The sequence below is a fragment of the Thermobia domestica genome, chromosome 3, assembly GCF_964235325.1.
Source record: "Thermobia domestica chromosome 3, izTheDome1.hap1.1, whole genome shotgun sequence".
NCBI classification, from domain to species: domain Eukaryota; kingdom Metazoa; phylum Arthropoda; class Insecta; order Zygentoma; family Lepismatidae; genus Thermobia; species Thermobia domestica.
Window position 1 is genome coordinate 27,980,469 of NC_137456.1, and position 21,524 is coordinate 28,001,992.

General features: G+C 36.9%; 1 protein-coding gene across 1 annotated transcript in view; it reads right to left on the reverse strand.

The window, feature by feature from the left end:
- Positions 1-463: 463 nt before the first annotated feature.
- Positions 464-21,524, reverse strand: part of LOC145681711 (glycine receptor subunit alpha-2-like) — a 46,834-nt gene continuing 25,773 nt past the window's right edge. Inside the window, exons 2-8 of the mRNA XM_081753325.1 lie at positions 16,240-16,307; positions 13,341-13,567; positions 8,424-8,509; positions 7,066-7,227; positions 5,144-5,342; positions 4,029-4,275; positions 464-867 (exon numbers count right to left, since the gene is read on the reverse strand). Of these exons, the coding sequence (XP_081609451.1) occupies positions 523-867; positions 4,029-4,275; positions 5,144-5,342; positions 7,066-7,227; positions 8,424-8,509; positions 13,341-13,567; positions 16,240-16,307 (1,334 nt within the window). The 3' untranslated portion in view covers positions 464-522. The remainder of the gene's footprint in view (positions 868-4,028; positions 4,276-5,143; positions 5,343-7,065; positions 7,228-8,423; positions 8,510-13,340; positions 13,568-16,239; positions 16,308-21,524) is intronic.

Consider the following 21,524-nt stretch of genomic DNA (forward strand, 5'->3'; position numbering starts at 1 on the left):
GAAACTTGAATGGAATATACAAACATTCATTTCTGAGAATATCCAAGTAATGTAATCAACAAAAACTTGATTTGGACTGAGATGCCAAATGTTTCTATTAAAAAGAATCTCATTTTGAGTATGAATACATAGCGTTAAATTGAATGCTAATTAAGGTAGTTTTTATTTGTGTGTTATTATATTTTCTTGAGTAATTTCATACATAGGGTAAGCTCACAATGTACAACATCTTAGGACCCCTCAAAATTACCATAATAGCTTTTACCCGTAATCATTTCGTTATTGTAGGTGGTTTTGGTAAAATAATACAACATATTTCTCAGCTTACTCTATTTTTGAACTTACAAGTTAATGTAATGGAAATTATTACAAAATTTCTTAAAATTTTAAATGAATACTGTTCAAAATTGTTATTAGTACCTTTTAAAGATCTAAATCTATCATTGTACTGAGATCAGGGTTATTCACTTTGAATCATTCAATTCAAAATAACAAAAATAATAAGATTACAATAATCAAACTCTACCATATCTCACTACCATATTTCGCATGCATCTCCCATATGAGGTTGTTTCGTTTCGACGTGTAACAAATCCAATAGAAGAAATTGAAAATAACAAAGCTTAGCGGGAAAACAAGCAAAGAGATAAGATCCAGTCGGCCATGTTTCAAATTGTGTATTCTGTCCAGGAAAAAGAGTTTATTTCTTAGAGATATTCCTTTCCCACAACACGGTTTGTGTGGTGGATATTCCATATCTAGGTTAGCCATTGCTGGTTTCTTTCCATCCTTTGGAAGATCGTCCTTTTTCTGTCCATTCTCCTCAATGCTGCTCTCTGACTTCACGTCGATGTCTATAGAAGTTTGCTGAAAGAATGTAAAGAAAGCAACGCTTATAATAATACTGCAACTTCTTATTGCATCGTGTAAATAGAATGATACGGTAGAAGCTATAATACATTATAGATGGTATATGTGCTCCTTATGTTGCCGCCCACTAAGCACTATATCTTTGTACGAAAGCATTCGAAAAAAAAAACTCCTTTTGCGATGTGCGAGAAATGAACGGAAGGGCGCTGTGTGCACTAGTTCAGTAGACATTGAACAGAGGAAGGAAAAATATGCAGTTCACTCATCTGCTATAAGAATTGAAAATGAACGCTCCAATAGAAACCCCCGCCAAAGGTGTTCTCGACCATCAATTCAGAAGTCTACTGTGGAACGTTACGACAACTTAGACAACCCATCCAGAGCATGCGTCTTGGCATGTTGACTTCCGGTGCGTTGTTGATTCATGATAATGCTCACCCGCACATCGGTGGACGAAGTCGTTCTTTCAGGGGGGCACAGTTAGTACTCCGGGGGGCACTGCTGGTACTATTCTATTTATTATTATATTATAGACGTATTGTTTTGGTTTCTCCGGGGGGCAGTGCCCCCCAAAAACATATCTGGAGAAACACTAGCTGGACGTACTCAAATACTTTTGAAACAGTTCGCTGTCATATTCTTGATTGTCCTTCCCGTAGCCCAGATTTGGAGACTACCACCTTTTCAGGCCAATGAAACTGTGTCTTTTGTCGCACCGTTTCGACAATAACAATGTGTTTCACAATGCTTTTAACAGATGGCTTCATTCCTAGGCGGGAGATTCTTTTGCAGAAGGAATTTTAAACCTTGTAAAACGTTATGAGAAGTGCTTCAATTTGAATAGGTGAATATGTTGAAAAGTAATGTAATGTTGTACTTTACTAATGTGTATGATAACAGTTCTGTACCAACGAGTGTATGTCATTGGTAACCAAACGGCGGATTTTTTTTTCCTCATTGCACTCGTAATTCTTACCTTTGTCACAACGGCGCCACAAGTAGTAGTACACTCCTTCCATCTACACTTCCATATAAAAGCTACTTTCAAAGCAGTGGCAGGGTCAATTAGAGTGCAATTCCGCTGTATGGTGTCGCTACTGTCGATTGATAGCAAGCGAAAGATTGTTTATCATATTTTGTAATTGTTATCATTGTTGCAATTTCGTATTTAAATAACTGGGCGAGTTGAAAGAAAAAAGTTAAAAGCACATTAAATTCTTCTTAGTTGAATCGAGTTGGAATTCAACGAATATTTGAACTGTGGGACTTGTAGCTTAGCATCTGTTGAAGGACTGCATTTCTTAAAAATTCGATTGTCATTACTTGGAATCCCCAAAGGTAGCGAAAGAACGCTTCTTGTATGCCGATATTAGTTCGAGATGGCGAAAGCGGTGAAAATTTCGGTATAGAGCACGCTATTGAGCTTTTCCCGTGATATTAAAGGAACGGTTAAAATGTTCTTTAAACAAATATTACAAGTTCAGGAGAACAATATCGAGAGATTCATGTCCCTCCGTAGTGCATGGCGTATACACATATAGCTAGAAATTAGCAGACAATTTTGACTGCAATATTACCTCCCTAGGCACAACCTTGGTTAAAACAAAATTTTCTTAAATAAAGTATAATATTTTAAATAAATTTTAGTTGTAATGTGGTTAAAATAATTCCACTCTCATAAGATAAAGATTTGAAAATGTGTTAATTTTATCATCAAAATTATTGTTTTTATTGCAAAATATTTCTTTTGTTTGCTTAGTTGTTTAGATGCTTAAGATTCATTAGCCACGTCTGTGGGTGCGTCACTGATATTGGTTACTTGTTAAGCTGAATTATTAATACTTTCAAGAACAAAAATGTTTAAAAACTCAGCAAACTTGAATTTATATAGGGTGTCCCATAAAAAACGCAACTTTTGCAATACCGTCATTTCTGTTCTACTAAGTTGGCAACATTGAATGTTACACGATTTTCATCTGTTGTCTTTGTGCTTAGTGGTGACGGAGCGCATCAGTTCCACGGAGTTTGCGATCGGTCTCTGTACCACATTCTCCACATTTGTAACAAATTTTCACCTATGAGAACAGGGTGTTCCGTCGTGAAGCGTTCTTTTCCTACCCGTACAAAAAAACAGATGACGGTCATGCGCTATTGGGCGCTCCGCGACTACTAACCACAAAGACAACAAATGAAAATTGTGTAACGTTCAGTGGAGTTTTGAGTGAGCAGTGTGAACACCACTAGTACTTTTGCACTAGATCTAGTACCATTTTATAATATTTTAGTGTTGTTGTACGTTCACCAACATATCTAGTACTTTTTTCCTCCTCTTCTTTTCTCATAAATACATTTGGGAGATAAAAAGAAATCTCATGAAAATTTGGCAAGGCACGAAAATTTCTTTGTTCTTGGTAACTTTTTCTGTCTGTTTTCTTTCACCAGTGATATTTACAACAGCGGAACTGGGATATAGGTCCCGTTCGGTCGCCTCCTACAACTAATACAGTAGGAAGTCGAAAGTCCGAATTAATTGGGACCGTAAATAGTTCGGATTTTCAAATTGTTTTGACCAAGAAAATGCCATTTAGGCTTAAATATACTGTACGGCATGCTCTTTTATCGATACAGTGATTATACAATACATACAGTAATGGCAATACCTTACGTTAGGCTACTTACGTTTAGTGTTTCTGAAGAACCTGCTCGTACACTAAATTACGCTGTTCTTGTAACTCATACTTAAAACTTAACTTATATAGGCCTAAGGGAAAATAAAAATAAAATATGTACGACAAACGGCGTTCGAATTTTTGACGTTTCGGAATTCTGACGTTCGAATTATCGACGTCGTACTGTAAATGACCCCAGTAAACATTACCTATTTGGTGATCCGTTTAAACAGTAGGCTATTAAGGAATTAAAACTCGATTTTCTCAATAAGCCTAGCTTATGATATTTCTTGTTTTCTTCTGACATCCTCTTTATTTGTCATACTTTTTTTTCTGCATAGGTTAGTACGAAATATTTTTGCTGGGTGGTCACACTGGTTCAGTGCTGATAATTTCCTAGAACAGAAATGGCGGGCATTTCGAAAGTTGCGTTCAGTATGGAACACTCTTTATTATTAGGTGTTACCATTATAAGAAAAAAATACTCACAGACGATGTGGTTCTAAGTGCCGCTCTCTTTTGATTCCATGGTAGACTAAGGAAATTTCTGGAACCAGCTTGGCTATAATATTTTTTATTAGCAGCTTCTGCTTTGTCTTTCTTTTTCCACACTTGGTTGTAACGAATGTAACAGAGGACCAAACAGTACTCAGCCAAAGCACAGCTTACAAACAATATGCAGGAGAGTAGCCAATATTCTGCAGCTTTTATACTTGTTGTTCCAGGAGCATCAGATCTGTAACGAACCAGAAGTGTCAACTTAAAAGTTTTGTATTTTCATTTATAACGTTGTGGGATTTTCTACCTAACATATGTATGGCCCTAATATTATATCAATTTCTTGCGTTTGCTTATATAAGCCCTTATTTGATATTGTAAATTAAAGAAAAATTAAAAAAAAAACATGTACTAGAATTAGTAATATTGTCCATTATATAAGCTTTGCTTTTAATAGACTTACCCACCCCATCAGGAAGTCGCGGTCGGAAAGAGGTTTGAACACTATGTATTCGTTATTTAGGTCTGTGAATTTGAAGTCAAGAAAATTAATACATATTTCAACCTTGTGGATATGATGGGTGTGGAGAAGATAGGAGCGAATGAGTTGGGTCGAGCGGAAAACTAATGAAATGGTGTTAGAAATGGTAGGAGAGAAAAGAACAATATTAGATATTATTAAGAAGAGGAAGAGAAACTGGTTGGGACATTGAATAAAAAGGAACGATATCACAAGGGGCGTATTAGAGAATATGGTGGCAGGAAATAGAGGGAGAAGCCGAAGAAGACTACAATTAATGGACGATACCAAAACAGAAAAATCGTACGTGAAGATGAAGAGGTTAGCGGAAGACCATAGAGCATGGAAGTTTGACAGTTGCAGCAAGTGACCTGCCAATAATGGCAGAATACCTATGATGATGATGTGGATATGAAGAAACATTGTCCTCTCACAGACACAAATTATTAATGTTCAAGTCTTATGAACACACATTCTTTCTTACCTTATAGGCTTTAGGATACATCTTAAGTATATTAAAACGTATTCTTACTTTTCGGAATCTGAGAACTAATTTTATCCTAGGAGTCTAAAAATTTATTCTTACCTCAAGGACATGAAGACATGTACCAAAGTAAGAACATTGGTAACCAGAAGCACCATTCTACCTGGAACGACCTCTGGAACTACGAAGAAACTTCCCCAAGACATCATCACAAGGATAGCCGTTGGAAAGTACAGATTCCAAATGTATGTGGTCACTTTTCGATATATTATAAAACGTAAGCGAGTTCCCATTGAGTATCCTGGGCAGAAATATAATCAGTCAGTAAGTAAATTAATTCACTAAGTAACAGTAATTAACCCTTTTAAGATTCTTTGACAAAAACGCTATGCCGCGCCTGTGCTTGTACACATATAACCAGTTAACATCGTCTAAAACCAATGTACTAACTTCAAAGTGACTTTTTGGATCAAAAGATGCAATACAATTCAGACAAAAATTTTCTTGTATGCCTTATATCTGGAGAATTACATATAGTGTAATCAAACCCAAACTATCACTTAACTCAATACGATGTGCTTATTCCGTAAAAAATACGAATACTCGATTTAGGGGCCATTCAAAATTTTTATGGCCTATGATCCAAAGAGTAATTATCGGCGAAGATCGCAACCTTTTGATGCATTTTTGGATCATTCTCAAAAATTCTTGGCCAAGATTGCCATTTTTAAATGCATTTTTGGATCATTCTAAAAATTCTTGGCCAAGATTGAAATTTTTTAATGCTTTTTTGGATCATTCCTAAAATTCTTGGCCAAGATTGCAATCTTTTGATGCATTTTTTGGATCATTCCTAAAAATTCTTGGCCAAGATTGCAATTTTTAAATGCATTTTTGGATCATTCCTAAAAATTCTTGGCCAAGATTGAAATTTTTAAATGCTTTTTTGGATCATTCCTAAAATTCTTGGCCAAGATTGCAATCTTTTGATGCATTTTTTGGATCATTCCTAAAATTCTTGACCAAGATTGCAATCTTTTCAAGGGCGGATCCAAGGGGGGCTATATGGGCTATGGTCCCCTCCTTGACCCTCAGGTATACACTGGATAAAATAGACTTCAATCCTGTTTTACACTGGATAAAGAGGGAAACCATGGTTTTGCCGCTCCCTTGATCATATCCTGGATCCGCCACTGAATCTTTTGATGCATTTTTGAATCATTCCTAAAATTTTTGGCCAAGATTGCGATCTTTTGGCCATTTTTTAAAAATCATTCCTAAAATTCTTGTTTGTTCATATTATTACAAAATGCATTTTTCGCTCTTTACGTTTGACGATAACGGGCGAGACGTCACTTCAAGTTTGGCTTTGGGGTAACATTAATATTTCTTCATTCGAAGTAATGTATACAGTATATATATTGTAATAGCTCATGATCGTCACCTGTTTTCTGTGCGGGAACGAGTGGGACTCTCCACAACGAAACAGCATGTTTCTCATTGTGAAAACTTATTTCAAGTGTAATGAGTGTTGTGCGGAGACGGGTGAATAGTTTGCGATGACGATCATGCGCGCTATTCGGCAACTCCGTGACTATTAACCACAAAGGCAACAGATGAAAATCATGTAACGTTCAGTGCTGCCAACTTACTAGAACAGAAATTGCGGGCATTTCAAAAGTTGTGTTCTTTATGACTCACCCTTTGTAACACTGAATTTAGTTTTCATCAGAGATATTTAAATGGTGTTAAAAAAACATCACTAATATCAAATCATGACTATTCAAGTTTATTTCAAAGTGAATAACATAATACTTCCCCTTATAAAGAAATTAATGGAGTGAAAACGAAGATAGTAGACATATTCACCACACTTAATATACTTCCTTGGGAAAACTGAAGTAATATCCTGTACTTTGGCTTTATATAATTCAGAGCTTCAGTTGAAAATCCCTGGTATTTGTAAACTAAAAATCAAATGTAATGTATAACTTTCATTTATTCTATACAGAAAGAATCCTTACCTTGTAGTGAGCGTACCTCTGTTGTGAAGTTTGGTGGTGGAATAAGAATTTCAATGGTGAATTTAGCAAGTTCTATAACCCTTCGTTTACTACTTCCATGTGCAAGGTGAAAAGAATCCCCTGCCAGCCAAGAAACAACCACTTCTGATTTAGGATAACGAACTATAAAATAAATAAATTATCAGATAGAAATTTTCAAAAATTTTTCTGAGGTATATTTTGATTTCTAAGATTTATCCTAATCTTAAAATACTGCCTAGTGTATCACATAGATGTGCAACGAAATGTAAAGATATTAAATCAAATTCATAGGAAGTCTAAACGACGTCGCAGATAAAGAAGGTCTGCGCCTTATGTTTTACTTCTGAAATATGATTGCATGAATATCCCTGCCATCATTTTACATTGAAGATGAATATCCCCTGCCATCCTTCCTCATAACTAACTAACTAACTAACTTTATTTCCTATGGAATCCGGAGGTTCAATGCCGCGTTCACAAAAGCTCTCCGCTGACTTCTATCCTCAGCCAACTGGATCCAGTTTCTACTTTGTATTCCTATCTCTGCGAGACCCATCTTAGTATTGTCCTCCTATCTGCGCCTAGGTCTTCCAAATGGTCGTTTTCCTGTTGGTCTTCCAGTTAAGACTTTGAAAGCGTTTCTAATTTGTTCCATTCTGGCTACATGACAAGCCCACCTAATTCTCCTAGATTTGATGATCCTAACAATCTTTTTCATCTGTTAATATTCATCCTAGATATTTGAAGATATTCAGTTTGTCGAAAGTATTACTTGATATTTTAATGCATCCATAATTTGCAGTATTACGATCTTGAGAAACTTCCATGCAATTAATTTTCTGTATTTACTTCTAAACCCATGTCCCTGTAAGCGTTTACTAAGACTTCTGCATTTTTTCTATTGTTGTTCTATCATCTCCTATTAAATTTACATCATCAGCATACGCAATAACCTGGTGAACACCATTCAAACTCTAGGCCCTGGTTGCTATCTTTGATCTTCCTTGCAGCGTACTCCAGGACAAAATTAAATAATAATGGCGACAACGTTATCTCCTTGTTTCAGGCCATTTTCGACGTGAAAGCTCGTGGACAAAAATTTTTCTACCCGGACTTTACTTTGTTATTCATTTAAACTTATCTTAATAATCTAATTAGATTTTCCGGTATCATCCTTCCTCATAAAAATACAATATAATGACTATCCCCTGCCATCCCTCCTCATAGAGATACGATATAATAAATACCTCCAGGATTCCTTATTTTACATACACAAATTAAAGAATGTGATTTTCTTATTGTAATTCAAAAATGTGGTAAGTCTTACGTTTACTTACATGAAGTTATTGACCATTCGCATTCATGAACGTCCATTGGGAAAAGCGTAAAATCCATGGAACACATCAATGTTAAAGGAGAAAACCTGTAAAAAATTAAAATAGAGAAAAGTTTTAAGAAAACATTCTTTTTCAAGTTTAACGCCCCACAATTATGCGCCGAGGCTAAAATAAAGAGACGGTGATGATGAGATACATGATAATGATAGAATGATAAAAGTTAAAGGAAACGGAAGAACCCTGAAAAAACCCACGTGCACAGTGTTTGTCCACCACAAAGCCGATTGGCTGAAGCTGGGATCGAACTAAAGACTTAACGTGCCAGAGGTGAGCGTTCTACCATTGAGTCACCGCGGCCTCAACAAATATTTACTAACGGCATTTTCAACTTCACGAAATACAATAATTTTCAAAATAGGTTTTTATAGAGAAAAAATTATTATCGAATGCAAAATGAATTCGTTTTAAGGTTCGATTGCCCATTTATGCCTAATTTAAATTGCCGCTTGTCTATAAAGAAAATACAATATAATATGTGTTCGAAAATGATACTTTATTAAAATGGGCTGGTTATATCCAGAAATGTTCAGGTCATTATGAAACTGTAAATTGAATTTTAACCAAGGATGAACAGTTAAAACTGTAATAATCATACGATAAGAGAATTTCTATTTCAAGTGTGCCCTCAGAAAATATGTGAAACAAACTTCGGCCCTTCCCCTTCTTCCCTCTTACGGAGAAAAATCTTCCCGTTGCTTTGGAGCTCGGCTGTGTTGCCAATTTGTCATTCAGTCATGTTGTCTTGGCGACTGAAGATCGTAGGCCACTTGAATAGCTAACAAGACACGACACAGCGAAGTTAATAAAATAAGTCAGTGTGACAATTCTATCTGTATCCATCTATTGAAGACTGTCGGTTCCAGCAACTTGTCCCTGCAGTTTCAAGGGAGGTACATGAAAAATATGCCTATCTCGACAGCAACACCAGTAGGGGCACACTTGAAATAATAAAAAAAAGATTCTAATTAAGGAAGGTTTCTATGATGACAAATTTATCTACATAAATAGTAACAAACGTATAAAAGAATATACAGACTGCTTTAGTTGGATGCCACACTTTTTTCTTAAATATTTACAACTGTCTTAATAGTTCTCATGTGAAATATGTATACACAGAAATTGATGCAGGAAAATCAGAATTTTCAATTTCAAAATTTACCGATCTTGCACTCTCGATATATCGACCATTGTTGTTCGTTTGTCACATAACCATTAAAATGGAGCATATTTCCTGTCTTTACTCTGAAGAATTGTTGACTTTGCAATTCTGTTACATGTTACGGATACACGAAGAGCTTATCAACCGAGTATGTTTTCGTAATATTCCTGATCGATAGACAGGGCCGTAACTTGTAGGGGATGGCAGGGAGGGCAACTGTCCCACAGGGAAGCTCCTCGCCGTTTGGAGGGGGCCCAGTTTAAGACAAAATTTTCCTGCTCCATATACGATACGAATATGAAATTATAAATGAAACATCAAACAGGTTTACTACATTACATAAACAAACAATACACAAAAAGTAAACAAAACAAAAATGAGTCCTGGGTCATTACATTAAAACAAAGGTCTTAATAGGGGCCCTGGAAATAATATTTATTCGTATGGCTTTGAGATTTGTCAATATTATCTCCTTAATTAATTTGTCATATAGGAACGGTCCCTGGGGCGTAATAACGGCCCCGCACACCTCGCGTTGAGGGAGAACCTACAGGCTCGGAGGGGCCATAAAGAGTAAGAGAAAGATGGATAGAAGGGTCCCAAGAATTAGAAAAGAACTTTTTCTAGGGGGCCCAAATACGCATATTAATTCTTGCACTCCCCCAGAAAATGATCTAAGTTAGGGCGCTGTCGACAGACGATTCAGAAGTAAGCTGGAAAACTAGAAGCAACAATGCTGGAGACACGTTCAGATAACACTGTAAAACATGGAAGATTGCTTTTCCGAGAAATGGGGGGGGGCATTTCTAGTAGATTTTATAATTAAATTAAATTATTTCCCCAGAGATTTCTTCTGGTTCACACTTGTTTATGTTAATATATAGTTAGTCGTTCGAAACATATTCCTATTTAAAAATTGGGATATTTCACTGAAACCAGAGGCGGATCTAGCCTAAGGCCGGGGGCCCTAGCCCTCCCCCCCCCCAGTTTATTGAGAAACAAAAATAATTGGAGCTATTATTTACAAATTTTTGAAAGTTTGTAGTAAGCGTTGCGTCTTATTCTCTATTAAAAAAAAAAAAAAAAATTGGAACATTAGATATAGCTTCAGTTTCAGTTTTTCTGTTATGTAAATGTGTAAAATAATACTTGAGGTCCACAATGTCGACGTTCAATGTAACCACTACATTCATCGGGAGATTGTTAAATTTGAAATTTCTGCATGACCCATGAAAAATTGTAAACTAACGATATACCTATTATAATCTGGGTTCTGGCTGTCTTCTCCCCGCCCCAGTTTTTAACCTTCTAGATCCGTCACTAACTGAAACACACTGTACTAATTGTTTCCTTGTCTATCTACACGAAGTTCTGCACACTCTTTTTATCCTTGCACTCTCATTACCTATATACAAAGACGCTATACAGGTGCATGCATTTCACAATTATCTGAAAATCTTCCCTCACAGACAAAGCATAATTCTTCTTCTTTGTACAGCCAGGCTCACCAACCGCAAGTTCAATTGTGGATTCGCAAGAGTTTGATGAGAGTAAAATCTTTGAGAGAAATGTCGTTTGTCAGTTCTCATGTTAGTTTCAGTCTTCAATATAGAGAATATTTTTTTTCCTTTCCTCGGCTGAATTCAAGACCTATCTGGTCTCTGATGTTTCTTCGTCTGTCTCTCTGTTCGTAATGCTTAATTCCAACTCTTTTTCATATAGTGTGACCCTATTTGAATCCCTTTCTTATGTAGTTTTTATACAGTTATCTTTTTCTTTGCAACAGGATAAATATCTTGCATGATGAAATAGAATGTGGCCTTTCAGATTGGTTTATTAATTTCATGTAGTTTTTATACCTCTTTCTGCATCGAGGCAATATGAAAATAAAGTGAGACCTACAGTTTAATGTGGAACCCCAACCACCATACCGCACTCAAATTTCAAGACTTTCCTAGAATGGAATCCAGGACCTCGTACTCCAAAGATGCGCGTATTTGCAACTAAGCCAGTGTAGAGGAGGAAACTTTCAGAGTACCTAACATGATACCTTTAGGATAATGTTTCATAAGGAGTGCTAAATGTAACGATTCTACTAATTCATTAGAATTGACATAATGTTTGTCTTAAATAATTTATTCGTTGTTTCATTTGCAAAATTAATTTATTTGGAACTATATTCTGGACGTTAAATGTACAATACCAGGAAGAAGTAATCCGACTGATCCCACATTTGAACTTTTGGATATTATACAGATGTGAAACGAAAGTACAATGCTTAGAAATCCAGCTTCGTGATGCATTACATGTGCCGACCATATTTCCTAGAAGTGGCAACCGGAGCCAGGATAAAGAATCACAATTCGGTAGTGGTTCAATGTTAGTGCGACGTAACTTTAATCATCATCCTTGGTTTTGGTGGCCCTTGTTTTTCCATTCTGTCGGTCAGTTGGTTGAGAGGGAAGATATTTCCTATTGATTCTTATGTTAACTTTGCAAGACCATAACTCCCAAACCTATTGCTGGCTAATGCTGGAAATCCATATGCATCTTCATTAAGACTGGCTCTTTCAGAATATGTATCGCATTCTGTAATTCCGAATTCAAAGGAACGAACTGTTACTTGTTAGTAAACTACACAATTAGATGCAACGATTAGATATCAGATGGAAAACCTTTCTCATGAATAGGGTGTCTTATCCTTGTTTTGTCATCACACATGGTTCTCCTCCGATGGTTTAGCAGAAGTTGAAAAAATAGCCCTCCTATAACTTGAACTTAGTAGATTTAGAATATTATTAAATTTATAGTTGTTCTAATGTAATATTAAAAAAAATTACGTGTTCGTTATTAGTTGGTTCACAAATGTACAGATTTATTATAAAGTCCTTACTATAAAACAAATGATTATAATTTTTTTTTTTTTAAAAAATATATTGCATTGAAATACATTTTAAATTGTTTGATGATAATTTTTGGTTGGCAATACTGGTGACAAGAAAGGTCATAAAAAATGGTGACGGTACGAGAGAAAGTACAGCGTATGTGTTGGTATGCAGAACTGAAATTAGGTGTGTTGGTGCAGCGAAACTTCAGACGACAATACAAAAAAGTACTTCCTGATAACAGGAGTGTAACGAGTTGACACAGCAAGTTTCTGGCTACCGGAAGTGTTTGTGATATGCAAAGAAGTGGTCGGCAGCCAGTGAGTAGAAACACGGTGCCAAGGGTTGCTAACAGCCTGGAGAGAAGTCCAAGAAAATCGATTCCAATATAGTCGCTGGAGTTGGGAATCTGTGAGGCAACAATGCGCAAAGTAATGCGTAAACATTTGAAAGCCAAACCGTACAAGATTAAATTTGTACATGAACTGACAGAGAAGATCCAGACAAAGACTGGAGTTCTGTGAACTGATGCTGAGATGACTTGGATGATGTCACTGATGCTAACATGACTTGGATGATGACACTGAACTTCTGCAGCTGGATGTGTGGCGATGATGCGACGGTGTATCCATGGATAGTGATAAAAAATATAAGTATTAATAAAGATCTTAACATTTATTTCACTGCAATATCATTATTTTATATAGACCCTTTAAAAAAGTTATAAGCATTTCTTTTGTAGCAAGGACTTTATAACAGCCCTAGTATAATCTATGAATAAGCTGTGTCAGAAAAAAAAGAGACATGACTCACCCAACCCAATGCGTCACGTGTCTGGTTTCATTGATAAAGAGTCCCGTAATATCTCTGACGTCACTCATGACTGAAAGCCCTCTCATTGGTTGAATATTGATATCGGGAATCCAAATATTCTCCATTTCTTTGGTATCCAAAAGCTTTATATCTTTATAAAGTGTTATGTTATCAGTGAAACGATTTTCAATCCACGTTTTCCTTAAGTAACCAATTAATTCTATTTCCTGAAATTAAAAAGAAAAAAAGATTTAAACAAAAAATACATTACGTAATAGAATTACTATTAAACAAAAAGATACATTTAATAGAGAAGCAAAATAGTACTATGTGATAGGATTATAATAAAGGAGTCAACATAACTTCAGAATATCTAAGTTCCTTCTTTACAAATATTTCGTTTGACAGTATATTCAAACATAGTTGAAGCCTACTAAGAAACGTAGATAGGACAGAATACTTGTTCTAAAATATAAGCTTTACAAATACGGTGTACAGGTGATTAATTGACTTCTTGAGTTATATATATGGAGGAGAAGAAGTTTTCACACTATTAATGTAAGATTTAGCACTTTTATTGAGAAATATCTGAATTTTTCGAATTTCTAAAGGGAATAAGAGAAAATTGCAGTTTAGCCCCACTTTAGCTAAGTTCATTTGTGTGTGCAGCAAAGAGACACGTAGAACCACTAAACTACAGTAAATCTTTGCTTGAAGAGCACAAGTTTGCGAACACTCAAAATAAAGCTCGGTGATCGATAAATTGTATGCACCTTATACAGTATGTGATAGTGTCCCTCAGTACTTTAATAATTTTAGGTTGATCCTGATACAGGGTGTTTCAAGACAACACCGACAACGTTTGGGAGGTGATTCCTGACACCAAGATAAGACAAAAAGTGTAGACCAACCTGGGTGCACAAATGCTTTATTTCGGAGTTATAGGCTGCCGAAAACGTGAAAAGAAAATGAACTTTAAAGGTCCATAGCTCCTAAACTATGGGGCCTACCGTAATCGAGTCAAGATTTTACATAGGAACTAATATGCTCTCTATCTAAAAATATATGCTTCAGAATCCTGCAGTACTTCCGCAACAGTTTTTTATAGAGGTAGTTAGTGAGTACTTCAGATTATATGCCCGTAACCAAACTGCCTGTACAAAAATTGTTGCGTGAGTACATTATGATATTGAATAATATTGCCAGTAGAGGGAACTACTTTGAGGGAAACAGTACGTAAAATGTTGTACAATGAGTAATAAATTTCGTACTTTATTTCAGTATTAGTTGCATTTCAATAAGTGCGATATAGTTCATCAATTTTGAGGTTTACAAATTAATTCGTTTCCACCAGGGGTGTCATTTAGGGGGGGCAGGAGGGGGCAATTGCCCCCCAAGACTTTGAAGAATACATATACTTTAATCAACACTCTACTGATATATTAGTAGAAAACGTGAAAGTCTTATGTCGATGGAGCTCTTGTCCCCCTCAAGCAAACTCTGAAATGACGCCTTTGGTTTCCACCATTTTTTCAAAAAACTACTCATGAGCATTTCCTCTCACTACTCATGAGCTTTTCCTCTCACTACTCATGAGCTTTCATATCAACTGTTCAGCTCAGTAGATCTATCGCTTGATAAGTACGAGCAGCATCCAATAAGTTATGTGCCTAGACAGGAAGGGAGAACGGAGCATACTGACGCCTCACACGCACTTCAATGCCACTATGGGGAACCCTGCTGCACAATTTAGGGTCAGTCGGAGGAATGCAGTGATCGTGAGTAGAATGTTTGTGTGACATCGCGAACAATTTATTTGCAGAAGTTGGAGCACCGCTCTATCATCAAATTTCTCATTAGTGACTATTTCTTCTTCCGAGGCCTGAAGTAACACCTGCGGGGAGAAAGTTTTTCGTCAGACAACGAGGTCCAACAGGCTGTTTCCGAACGGTTTGCAGACCATGACAAACACTATTTTTTTCTCTAGGATTTCTTCACTGCCCACAAAGTGGCGGGCGTGCAAACATCCATGAGGACTACATAGAAAATCAGTGATGCTCAGGTGAGTCTATCTGTATTCCTTTCTGTCCAGGTAGATAACTTATGGAACGCCCCTCGTATATGTCTTATCTCCGGTTAAGCTTTTTCCCTGTGTGTCCCTTCTTCCGGCATTCCTTTTTTCTCGCGTTACACTTCCACTCCTCCACCACGTGTCTGGCGCCGGCGTGCGCCTACGCGTTCAGTCTACCTGCAACCTTTTCCAGGATTAGTTGATTTCTTAAGGATATTTGGGCAGTTTATTTCTCTGCTGTTTTCTCAAGCAACCAATAATAGAAGTGCAGTACTGTATTTTCTGAAGAACCTGGCATTTTTACAAACTCGGTCACCTTTCTGCCGACATTAGGCAGAGTTTTCGGGACTCTACTATAGTTGGTAACCTAAAGTATAATATATGTATGATATACTATGACTGCATTAGTAGTTTATAAACGATTGTATGCATGCAATTGCTAACCTATACAAAAATAAACATGTGAGGTATGACATTCCTCTCACGCCCACTAATATTACGCAACTTTAATTAAGCGTACGCTTAAGGGTTAACCACTTCAAGTCATTAAAGATTGATCCTTATTTCCGATAAAGTAATTAGACCGACGAATCTTTTGATTTGAAACATCGATATAGATATCGTCAACTATAAACAAATCGATATGGTGACGTTATATTGTAGATAATACTTTAATCTGGAATAAACACTACGAAAGTCACCTTCTTCTTGGGAATTTTAGAAGATTTAATACAGACTAATTAGAATGAATAACACACTGATCAAATTAAAATAGAAATGGAAATAATGGTTATTCGTGTTATTTTATTGTAAAACGTCAATACGTACCCCATGTGCTTCGTCTATTTTTCCAAGTTTCAATAGAATGATATCAACGTTGACATCTACAGGATTTCCTGCAAAATATAAAAAGTACATATATTTTTTGATTTGATTGAAATTGTGTTTATAGTGTCTTTCAGCAGCGAAACTGTGCGAGACTTGAATTTACAGCTTAACGTGCGATCTGAATCAGATGTGTTCTTGTTTGGAGTCGAATCCTAATCTCCGACGCCAAGGGCGCGTATAAATATGTTTTAACAGTAGTTCTTACAGTTCAGCCACTGTTAATCCCGCCAGCATATTTTTTTTTACATCATGCTTGACCCTAGCAATAGGAGCTAAATACACGGTTCTGATTGGTTGAAGTTATCTGTTTCTTACCACGTAGCATCATATAGCAAATCAAACGGCAGCTGCTGTCGGTCCTCGTGGCCGAGCATGTTAGTGCACGCGTTAGTAATGAAAGTCTCTTTTGGCGTTGGTTCAAACCCTATCCAAGGAAAGATTCTTTAATTTTCATAACACATTTAAATCATTAAAATCTGTACAGATAAAAATAACAGTCATTTGACCTTGTACGTAATATATAATGTATAAAAAGTGATTTACTCACCATACGAAACGTAGCTGAGCGAGCGAAGGGGTTAGAAGGCCTATTGGGTTCATTTTGTTCCACCTTGAACTCCATGATAATAGCACGTGACATTCACGTACTCGGGTGGTGAAACTTTCCTTTAAATCTAGTCTGACCTATTTACAATCGTTGGCTAGGGTAGCGCATGAAAAATACTCATTGATTTTACCCTCGCTGACGTCAAAGCACGTGTAGTTAATGTTGTGCTGCAATTCAGCACACACCTCTGAACTTTCCCAGGTATACGGCTTTTATTTATTGGTGTGACATGGCAACAAGCGAGTGTTTCCAAGACATAAAATCAGCAGCAACCAATGACAAGCGTAGTGCTGCGTGATTGGAGGAGAGTTTATAGAGCGGTGAGGGTTGAACTAATGAAAAACTCTACCAAAGCTCATAGTTCGTTTGTTCATTTTTGATGCTCATCTTAGCTAGTTCAAACTTTGCCTCGAGTATAGCTCCTCCAACGCAAACCTAAATACTGTTTCAGTTTTCACTGTAATAGTAAGTTTGACGGAGTCTTTCATAACTTGGTTATTCATAGATGCATAATACAAGTCTTGATAAGTGATGTTAAAATTATTAGATTAATATTCGAAATATTTGTAATTTCACATATTTTCTACTTTCGTTCGAATATTCGAAGAATCCATAATTCGGAATATAATTATTTGAATTTTAAGCTAAGACACGATACTCAATGCTACAGCGCTCAATTCTAGTGCGGAAGGGTCCCAGGTTCAATCACAGGTCATGCAGTGAGTTTGTGGCGGTTAACATCGGGTACGTCGGACTTCTTGCGTTCTTCCATTTCCTTCCACACTATCACTCCACGGTTTGTTTCATAATCATTAGCTTTCATTAGTCATCAGCATCCTTTAGCCTAAAAAAATTCGTAGAACGTAAAACCAGAGATTTTTATTTGCTCCTCCCTCGGGATCTAGTGGGTAGCGTAACTTTAGATCCCGAGTTCTAGCGTTACGGGATGTCTAAAACGTTCACGTCCGTGATCCTCTTTGCAACATCTGAGTACTGACCGACCAAGCATAGCGGCTGCACCATCGTAACATTGTCCTCGGATGTTCTCTACGCTTAGACCCAGAGATATTAAATCATTTGTTAACAATTTGGACAAATTTTCGCCATCTGTATTTTTCTGTCTTGTAAAACCCGATAAAACTTTCGCGAACGTTTAAAGTTTCATCACAGTATCGTAAAACAATTGATACTTGTTCATGTCGCTTCAAATCTTGAGTTTCATCCATGATGACACTATATATACCTGAAGTCTTCACACGATCAATTATTTTTCCCAGCACAAACTCACACATTAAACCTAGAAATTGATTTTGTTATTCGGGACCAACGTATCTAAAAGTTTTCTCTTTGTTAACATAATACCGAAATACGTGTATCACGCCATTGTCTTTGGATCTTAGCGATAAGAGTTCTAGTAAATTATCTTTATTTTTACTTTCGTCTTTTTTCCTCTGTGCAATAGTGCGTTTCGGAATTCCGCAGCCTTTGAAATACAAGTCTTATGAGCGTTACTTGCCTCATGAATACCGAATTTATCTGCGGCCTTCTTCGAGTTACGGAAACCTTCCTTAGTAAAGGTGTCTTCATATTTCGGAATATTTTCAGAGAATGTGCGACAATAAAAGCAAAAAAGCACTATCTCGAGCAACGCTATATCTAACCAACTAAATTGCCTATACCACTCAGATCGGAACCGGCGGCCACTTTAAATGGGGTACGTTTTCAATTGCGATTGAAAGGGACTTAGACCTACTGCCAGAAATGTCTTTGCCTTTTCATAACCTTTGACTGGATCAGGATCTTCTGAAACTTAATCTTGTGACACTGTTTCCACAGTAGTACCGGCATTTGAATTCTTATCTTCTGAGACTTCATCTTCTGACACTATTGTCACACGCACTTGAATTCTTATCTGCTGAAACGCAAGAAGGAGATTGTTTAGTCACTACTTCATTATCTCCGCTGTCCTGTCAATATTGCTAAGTTTCGGCTTGTTACTAAAATATTCCAACAAAGTTTTCAATTTTGTATTTTTGAAGCATTGCATATTAGTCACAACAACTTCCTGTGAAACGTAAGAAATGTTCAAGTACCACAGATAAAATATAAAAAAATGAAACCACTATACACCGATACACGTGAAGGATATATATACACAGAAAAAAACTTCAAACGAACTGCTCACTGCAAACACAACCTTCAGGATAACTCAAGTATGTTATTTTTTGGTTTGGGTGCCAGGGTGGCTATTGGTAACAATAACTCGTTGTTTTAACCGTACAGTTCTCCCTTTCCCCTTCACAGCGATGCTGCTATTGCTATTGATGCTATTTTGTGACTATTTTTGTTACTTACAGGGAAAGCAATAAAATTTCTTTTGTACTTAGGACAACAAGATTTCCGACAAAGAGCCGAGTTCTGTATGTCTCTGCTTACCCTTATAAAACACATCCTGTATCCCAGACAACAGAAGGACCTGTACTTCTTTTTACCATCAACGTACACCGCATCCTCTTTCTCTTAGTCTTCCGTTGCAAGCGCTGCTATCGGCTGAAGGAACTCCATTCGCTTTCTCTCGCTTAGCAACAGCTGAACCCTTATTGGCTCAACGCATGGGTGTGTGAGCTTTAGTTCGCATTCTGCCACGGCTCAAGACATTTTGGCAGCACAATAGCATGCTCACAGTTCACTGACCTGTATTAAGATGGATGTAGCAAAACATTTATTGCAAGACATTCCCAGATGCAGTTAAAATCAGAGTTCAATTCCCGTTGTTATTCTAGAACTTCTTTCAAACTTAAAGACAGTTTACAGTCGAACATTTTATAATAATATCAGCATAGATAAGACAAATTTTTTAATAACTGTTTGTTGTCTAGGAAACAGCTGGAATCAGTAAGGGAGAAGGTATATAAACATCTCTGAACATGAGAAAATTATTTTTAGATATACATGCCCCCTCCCCAACAAAAAACATGCTCAGAATAAGTCCTGTCTTTATTCAAATTACAAGCATTTCTGATGTAACAGAAAATAAAGAAATCCTGAATTTGACACTACAATTTATAATTTATTATCACCATCTTAAAGGAACATGTAATGTCTGAAAACGAAAAAAGCAATACAGTGAGGTGTGAACCAATTCAGATCACATGCATCGAAAGTGAGTGACAATTACCCAGCAGGGCTTAAAGTGAGCCGGAACGCGCGGGCACTGCATACCGGGAAATCAGACTCCTGTCGGAATTTTTAATTAATATTTTGGTTCGGTCTATGAAACGACTATTAATATGATTTATCGAAACAGATCAGGAACATGGATCAGGGATTATTTACTTTCATTATTGACTGCGTTCTGGCAAATCACTGTGGATAAGCATTCTGGCGAGGCGGCTATTCACTGAAGCCATTTTAAGCCCTGGACAGTGTGTATGCCTAACGAACAGCATTGGAAAGGTAGAGCATGGGCACAAACTCTGTTCCGACCGGCCATCCTGACTGAGTGACTGAGATTTAACCTGGTACCTTTTGTCAGACCAGGGTCGCTGTCTTTCACTTCCTTGCCCCTCCCTTCTCTTGGCCTAAAGACCTCAATACAGTGAAAAAAAGCATAAAATTAAGCAAAACAGTGTTGTATTCGCTGCAGCTCAGTTCACAAATAACACTGGATGTCTATCCTAATAAGCTTCAGAAATTTGCAGGGGGGGGGACATTTGACCCCCCTAAGTAACGCCTATGCCCAATAGCATTTTGGGTTAAAATATGTAGTTAATGATAATTTCAGAAGATTTTGCCCGGGAGGAGAGGGACTTTCGATTCATATGGGGTTGAAAGTACTATTAAGAAAAACAAACTGGTAGCCCATATTAAGAACGATCGGAGGCATGCTCGGCAGGATTTTGTAACTCCATGGTAGAAATCGCCCCCGAGGACACCCCCTAAAATCATCACTGTATGTGGTAGGCTACACACTGAACTGGAGGATTTCTTTCGAAGGGCGAACTAGTACTGTTTTTTTTAAAGACATATTTTCCCTGAGCTTTGCCCCCACGAAATTATCCAACTCCCATTCCTCCGCTGAGCTAAGGAAAAATAAATTAGAATTGCTAATGTCCAAAACTAGTGCCCAAGTGTAGTCTTCTCACATTTTTATTTTAGCCCTCTCCACCCCCGTCTCTGTAAAGTTTCTTGAACAAAGCCTGAACGTAACATATTGTTCTAAATACATAGAGAGGGGGATGCAGAAAACATTTGAACGTGCATAACAAAAATTTCTGATTTTGTAACCTGACAATATGTTTGTTAGAATTATTTTGTTATTTACGATTTTTTTTACAAGTTCTTTATGCAACATCTTTGTTATTGAGAACGTGATGTACACTTTAAGTACGATCCAAACTAGGGATGCGCACGAGACGAGTCGAGACAAGATTTTCCTGACAAAGTTCGAGTCGAGACACGGCTCTTCCAATAGAGAAATATACATTTTTCGAGTCGAGACATCACTTTTACAGCACATTTTCGAGGCGAGACAGCCACAAATCTTGTCTCGTGCGCATCCCTAATCCAAACCACTAATCAGTTTCATCTAAAATGATGTATTTCTATAGTAATATAA